This window comes from Neophocaena asiaeorientalis, unplaced genomic scaffold (genome assembly GCF_003031525.2).
Source record: "Neophocaena asiaeorientalis asiaeorientalis breed wild unplaced genomic scaffold, Neophocaena_asiaeorientalis_V1.1 scaffold240, whole genome shotgun sequence".
NCBI classification, from domain to species: Eukaryota; Metazoa; Chordata; class Mammalia; order Artiodactyla; family Phocoenidae; genus Neophocaena; species Neophocaena asiaeorientalis.
Window position 1 is genome coordinate 5,607,205 of NW_020185331.1, and position 7,777 is coordinate 5,614,981.

Here is a 7,777-nt window from a genome sequence, read left to right on the forward strand (position 1 = left end):
TGTTCTTTGTTTTTGTTTTTCCGCTATGCGGGCCTCTCACTGTTGTGGCCCCTCCCATTGCGGAGCACAGGCTCCGGACGCACAGGCTCAGCGGCCATGGCTCACGGGCCCAGCCGCTCCGCGGCATGTGGGATCTTCCCGGACCGGGGCACGAACCCGTGTCCCCTGCATCGGCAGGCGGACTCCCAACCACTGCGCCACCAGGGAAGCCCTGTGTGTTATCTTTTTATTCTCTTGATAGTGTCTTGATACATAAAAGGTTTTATTTTGATGAAGTCCAGTTAGTTTTTCTTTGCTCGTGCTTTGGGTATCATTGCTAAGAATCTATTACTTAATCCAAGGTCATGAAGATTCTTCTAGTACTTCCATGGTTTGTTTTTCACATTTAAATTTTTACTCCATCTGGAATTTATTTTTTATTAATGCTAAATTCCTCTTTTCCTTTCCTTTTTTAAAATTAATTTATTCATTTACTTTTTATTTTTGGCTGTCTCAGGTCTTAGTTGCAGCATGCGGGATATTCCTTGCGGCACCTGGGCTCTTCGTTATGGCGTGCTGGCTCCTCTGTAGTTGTGGCGTTTGGGTTTTTTCTCTCTAGTTGTGACGTGTGGGTTTTCTCTCTCTTGTTGTGGCGCACAGGCTCGAGAGCACGTGGGCTCTGTAGTTTGCAGCACGCAGGCTCTCTAGTTGAGGTACGTGGGCTTAGTTGCCCCATGGCATGTGGAATCTTAGTTCCCTGACCAGGGATCGAACCTGTATCCCCTGCATTGGAAAGTGGATTCTTTACCACTGGACCACCAGGGAAGTCCTTGGAATTTATTTTAACATAAATATTCAGGTAGAGTGTCGCTATTTTTCTGAATATTAGCTAGTCAAATTTTCCTATTTATTAATTCATTTCTCTGCTGTTTTAGAATGCTAATTTCTATCATATCTAATTTCTTAAATGTATATTTGAGCCAGTATTCCAGCATATTCAAAAATGAATATTTTCTAAAATGTCTTAGATTCATATTTAGAATTATTCTAGTAATTGAAATACTGGTGTAGCAATTTTTTTTTTTTGTGCGGTACGCGGGCCTCTCACTGTTGTGGCCTCTCCTGTTGCGGAGCACAGGCTGCGGACGCGCAGGCTCAGCAGCCATGGCTCACGGGCCTAGCCGCTCCGCGGCATGTGGGATCTTCCCAGACTGGGGCACGAACCCATGTCCCCTGCATTGGCAGGCGGACTCTCAACCACTGCGCCACCAGGGAAGCCCTGGTGTAGCATTTTTTAAAGCATTTTATCACAATTTATCTCAGGTCATCTCTCATAACTTCCCTGTGAGGAAGGCAGATAGGTAGTTTTAACAGATATTAGCATCTCTCTTCCTCTTATTTATTTTTACCTTTTCCCCATTCATGCTATCATAATTATTTTATTAATCCATTCATTATTTTATAGTATTTTATTATTTAGAACAGGCTTAGTGATGGATTTCAAGTCTCTTTTGTCTGATAGAACTTACTTTTTTAAAAAAATTTATTTTATTTATTTATTTTTGGTTCTGTTGGGTCTTCGTTGCTGCACCCGTGCTTTCTCTAGCTGCGGTGAGTGGGGGCTACTCTTCATTGCGGTGCGCGGGCTTCTCATTGCGGTGGCTTCTCTTGTTGCGGAGGTGGGCTCTAGGCACGCGGGCTTCAGTAGTTGTGGCTCGCAGGCTCTAGAGCGCAGGCTCAGTAGTTGTGGCACACGGGCTTAGTTGCTCTGTGGCATGTGGGATCTTCCTGGACCAGGGCTTGAATCCGTGTCCCCTGCACTGGCAGGTGGATTCTTAACCACTGCGCCACCAGGGAAGCTCCTCTGATAGAACTTCTAACATTCACCAAAGTCATTACAGTGATGTACCTCAAGGCACTGGATGGTGGAAGCCCAGGGAAATAAGCTACTGATCTTGCTGGGGCAGGGTGGTGGCACAGCATGGGGTTTAAGTACACAGGTCTTGGAGTCAGATAGACTAGGTTCAGATCTTGGCTCTGCCAATTATGTGTGATCTCGCATACCTTACCTAACCTCCCTAAACCCTCAGTTTCCTCATGTGTAATGGGGAGGTAATAATCCCTTTTTTCCTCAGGTTGTGAGAATCAAATGGAATGATACATGTAAATGTTGGCCAATGCCTGGCAAATAATACATACTTAAGAAATAGAGGTGGTTATGGTTATGGACTTGTATTTGTTAATATTCTTGGTCCCTTGGAACCGTGTTCTACGTATTTGAGTTCTGACCATCTTTGCAGGATTCTTTTATCATTCTCTCATAAACCCTTTCTCCTGAGCTCAGAATTTCTGTAATCTTTTCTCCATGAATTTTACTTTCTGTTGTTTATATTTCATAGAAATTTTGGATACATGGGGCACACATTGATACACAAGTAACTCTTGTGCCTTTTCCTCCCTCCCCTTTTGTTACCTCACAAGCAGTCCTTTTTTTTTTTTTTTTTTGGCCACACTGGGCGGCTTGTGGGATCTTAAGTTCCCCAACCAGGGACTGAAGCCGGGGCCCTGGCAGTGAAAGTGCCGAGTCCTAACCAGTGGACCTCCAGGGAATTCCCAAGTAGTCTTTTTTTTTTTTTTTAACATCTTTATTGGAGTATAATTGCTTTACAATGGTGTGTTAGTTTCTGCTTTATAACAAAGTGAATCAGTTATACATATACATATATCCCCATATCTCTTCCCTCTTGCGTCTCCCTCCCTCCCATCCCCCCATCCCACCCCTCTAGGTGGTCACAAAGCACCGAGCTGATCTCCCTGTGCTATGCGGCTGCTTCCCACTAGCTATCTGTTTTACGTTTGGTAGTGTGAATATGTCCATGCCACTCTCTCACTTTAAGAGTAAAGCTTATTGGGAATTCCCTAGTGGCCTAGTGGTTAGGATTCCAGGCTCTCACTGCCGTGGCCCAGGTTCAATCCCTGGTTGGGGAACTGAGATCCTGCAAGCCAGATCACTCTCCAAAATGGTAAATTTGTGGTTGAGGAAGTTCAGTTGGAGACAAGAATCCTGGGGCCAAAGAAACCTGGTATGTTCTTGTTTGGCCACTATTACCAGCATGAATCAAGTCCAAGCTAAGTGTAGAAGCACCTCTAGAGGTAAAGAGTGATTTTCTTTCTTTGCCTTATTCAGTTCTTGAGCACTCTGCTATTGTCAACTCTTCTGTGTTTCTAAGGAGGTAACTTTTGGGGGGAAAGTAGAAAAAACTTGAATTCTGACTTTTCAGTCCATTACATTTCACGAATGTGTTGTTGGTCTTTTGAAATTCTTGGTATTTCACTGATAACAAAATCTTGCTGGTTAGAATCAATGTTTATCTTGAAATATTTTCATCATTCTAATTCTCCTGTATCTGGTTTCCTGAATCCTGGCTCTAAAAGCTGTCAGAAAATTAGTTACAAGTAAAGGGAGTCTTTTCCCCAGCCAAAGCACTTCCACTGCACTCTGGCTGGGAAACTGTAGTTAAATGAGTTTGCGTCTGCGGGAGATGATTTTCTACTAGCATAGCTCTCCTAGCTAGCAGCACCTCATGTGCAGGAGGGTTCTTGACCTCAGGCTGGAATGCAACATTCTACATGTTTGAACTGGTTTATCATAACAATCTCCCATCTGTCCTAGCTTATTACTTTCAGCCTATGGTTGTGCCATTGTCTTGCCATCAGCTCCACGTTTCTGAAATGGGAATAATTGACACTGAAGGAAGATATAAAGAATGAAACAACTGTGTGTCCTAGAAATATAACCTTGTGCTCTCGGGGGAGGACATTCTTATCTTTTTTATGGAGGACCTTAATGATAGATTCCTGAGTACCGTAAGCAGGCGGCATGTAGGGAATTGCTTGTATTTCTGTTTTACTATCAGTTACTGCAATAGAGGAATGAAAGTACTGCTTTTTACTGAGGGTTGACTCGATAATGACTGTTTTTGAGAGCCCTTCTTTTTTTCTTCTCCTCCTCCTCCTCCTTTTTTAATCCTGAGAAGGAAAATGTATTTTGCTATTTAAAAGAATTATGTTATTAAAACACTGCAGCATCTGAAATGATGCAAATAGGAGGTGTGCTATGTACTGTCTTGCTCCAGTTAACAGTCGTGGTAGTAATCACATGACAACAGTAGTAATAGTATAGAGGACCTAGCCTTTATCGAACAGTTAATATGTTGAAGGCACCACATCATTTACTCTTCACAATACCCCTTATCTTCATTTTACAGATGAAGAAACAGACTCAGAGAGATTAATTTGCTAATCCAAGGTCACACAGCTAGAAAGCAGTGAATCTGAACCACATCTGATTCTAGAGCTGACATTCTTAACCAGTATGCTGCACTACCTCTCCGTATCTATACTGTTCATAGAAGCACAAGATGTTGGTGCTGGAAAGGACTGCTTGTCAAGGTGTCCCACCTTTTATTTCTTTCAGGTCTTGAGAGCTTTTGGGGCTGAAAGCATGCATTTGGAAGTGATATTGATATCACTTGTACACCCTTCTATTTGCAGTGACCACCAATAAATAATGAGTGTAAATTCATGTTTAATGAATTCACCTTCATTATTTAAGGTGGCTTGTTCATATTCTTGACTTCCAACCTTTTTGCCTGGTTTTTCTCTGACCCCCTTGGCACTACTGGTGGAGGTATCTCATTTGAAGATGAAAGGAGGAAAAATAAAGAGTGCCGTCTTATCTTTTGAAAATTCCACTTACTCTGCCCTGAAATCTTGCTGGTTTTGGTTGGCAATCTCAACATCTGAACATCAGCAACTGCTAATGAGGGTCCTGGTATCTGGGTCTTACCTCCTTGTCTTGCACACATTTCTAGAGATTAGAGTAAGAAAAGGGTAAGTAGCTCAGTTCCAAAAAGGTAAAAGGCACAAACAAATGGGAATCCCACAAAACGAAACAAAGCAGAATCAACTCTCTTGGCCCCAAAGGGAACACCTTTCCAAAGCTGTAAATGAAGTTTACCTTGAAAGTAGTGATAACTTGATTAGAAACTTCAGGAAAAGACAGCTACCTTTATAAGCTAGTGACTGATGCTACTCCCAGGACCTCACAGAATTGTAAAATTTTATCCTCCTTCTAGGTAAATCAACCTAAGTCCAACTGAAATGTTCGTGTTTGGGTCTGTTGAAACACCTTTAACTTGTCGTTTCATTTTGGTTTGTCTTTTGACAGGATATAATCAAAGATCCATTCAAGCTTGCAGAAGGCTCTGACAGTGCGAAGTCCAGAAGTCCCCGTGAAGCTGCCAGTGGCTGCTGAGCCACAGAGAAGTGCTGCTGAAACAACAGCTGACCAGAAGGCAGTGGGCAGGAGGTGAAAGAATGATTACACGTCTTAACCTGCTCTTTCCCACAGCCCATACCACAAGAAAGAATAAAAGGCAAAACTCCACCGTATTTTAGATAAAATTAATGAATTATTTTTACAAAGTATTAATTAAAGGTTCACAGCCAAATCATCTAAAGACTAGTTAAGCAGTTTTTCTCTTAACTGAGTCTGGTGCCACCTAGTGGCAAGAAATGGAACTGAGAAGCAGTCTGAAAGCTTGGCTGATGGGCAAGAAAGGCTTCAGAAATAACAGTTGGCCAAGGGCCTCAGGGAGAACATCTTCCTTCTGACCTGCATAGCACCTTTTGGACTTTTCACCATGTTTTTTCATTAAACAGAGCTCCTACTGAACTCATGCTAATCATGCCAAAAGATTGCCAAATCAAATTTGGTAGGAGTGCTCTTGAGGTAATTGGTCTTTTAAATCAAACAATTTTTTTTTCTTCTTTTTAATGTGCAGTTGAATGAAGAAAACAAACAGGTAATCATTTTTTGACCTCAGTTTACCCTAATGTGTGACAAAATAATGACCATCTGCAGTAAATCTTAACCGGATCAGGAAAAGAGTTTGATAATTTTTTTTTTTTTTGCAGTACGCGGGCCTCTCACTGCTGCGGCCTCTCCCGACGCAGAACACAGGCTCCGGACGCGCAGGCTCAGCGGCCATGGCTCACGGGCCTAGCCGCTCCGTGGCATGTGGGATCTTCCCGGACCGGGGCACGAACCCGCGTCCCCTGCATCAGCAGGCGGACTCTCAACCACTGCGCCACCAGGGAAGCCCAAGTTTGATAATTTTTAAAAGACAAGCTAGGAGATGTAAAAATGGTAGGTTTTCTTTTCCTTTATAAGCTGCCCTGGTTAAACTTTTAGGAAAGTATTAAATTTAGTTCTAGTTTCCATAGTTAAAGAAGAAGATTGAGGAATATTTCAAGGATGGTTATATCATTAGAAATTAAGAGCATTAAGGGAAGGTTCAAGAGTGAGTAAATAACTTGAAGACCAGTTGTACCTGAAGACTTTGTCAGGGGCACAGAAAGTGTAAGTCATATATAAGCCATGGTCCTTGTCATCGGGAGCTGATAGTTCAGTTTTTAAATAACAGCCTTTAAGCAATGAAGAATTTTAATAAGAAAATCTCAACTAGTCGCTCAGAGCTCAGTGCAAAAAGAATAAGAGGGGAGGGACTTCCCTGGCGGTCCAGTGGTTAAGACTCCGCTCTTCCAATGCAGGGGGCGTGGGTTCCACCCCTGGTTGGGGAACTAAGATCCCACGTGCCACATGGCACAGCCAAAAAAAAAAAAAAAAGGGGGGGGGGAAATTGGCATGACCCAAGAAATTTTTTCATTAGAGGTATGGGAATACAAGAGGTCTTGTAAAACATTGGAATGAATTTTACAGGACAGACCCCTCTTTTAACAAAGCTGTTCAAAATGGAGAAATTCTCAGATTTCTGAGTGGGTTCAGCTATAGACCCTAACTTATTACTACAAAGTGAGGAAAGGGCAGATGGTATCTGCCATCTGCCAGATGAAGCCCGATTCATCTGTGTGACCTTGATTCTAAACAGTGCTTTCTTGGTTCTAGAGTTCAATATCTACCCAATCATAACCTACTTCAGTGACAGCATTAGTTAGAATGGTACAGCTGGGATTAGGCATACTTTACTATTCATGAATGCTCGATGGTCCTGCGAGGGGAAAAGATGAAAAGAAAGAGTGTTCTGGTTATTTGGTTTATCAGGCTTTTCAAAATTTATGAGGAAGAGGTATTAGCCTTAGCTTGTCATTCTCAACTTCTCAGTTCCCCCAAAAGATGTTGAGTGATGATATTGGTCTAGAAATTCACATTGTTCTTTTTCCTGAGAATAACATATTTTAGGGCTTCCCTGGTGGCTCAGTGGTTAAGAATCCGCCTGCCAGTGCAGGGGACGCGGGTTCGAGCCCTGGTCCGGGAAGATCCCACATGCCGCGGAGCAACTAAACCCATGCGCCATAACAACTGAGCCTGGGCTCTACAGCCCACAAGCCACAACTACTGAGCCCGTGTGCCACAACTACTGAAGCAGGAGTACCTAGAGCCTGTGCTGCACAACAAGAGAAGCCACCACAATGAGAAGCCCGTGCAGCACAATGAAGAGTAGTCCCCACTCGCCACAGCTAGAGAAAGGCTGCGCCCAGCAATGAAGACCCAATGCAGTCAAAAATAAATAAATAAAAAATAAAAATTTTAAAAAAGAATAACATACTTTATACATTATTTTCATTTATTAAAAATATACATTTTGGGCTTCCCTGGTGGCGCAGTGGTTGAGAGTCCACCTGCCGATGCAGGGGACATGGGTTTGTGCCCCGGTCCAGGAAGATCCCACATGCCGCGGAGCGGCTGGGCCCGTGAGCCATGGCCGCTGAGCCT

At 43.0% G+C, this 7,777-nt stretch overlaps 1 protein-coding gene across 1 annotated transcript in view; it reads left to right on the forward strand.

The window, feature by feature from the left end:
* The window catches only part of AS3MT (arsenite methyltransferase), a 16,571-nt gene extending 11,076 nt beyond the window's left edge, over nucleotides 1-5,495 (forward strand). Inside the window, exon 11 of the mRNA XM_024734980.1 lies at nucleotides 5,210-5,495. Coding sequence (XP_024590748.1) covers nucleotides 5,210-5,296 — 87 coding nt within the window. The 3' untranslated portion in view covers nucleotides 5,297-5,495. The remainder of the gene's footprint in view (nucleotides 1-5,209) is intronic.
* The last annotated feature ends 2,282 nt before the right edge of the window (nucleotides 5,496-7,777 follow it).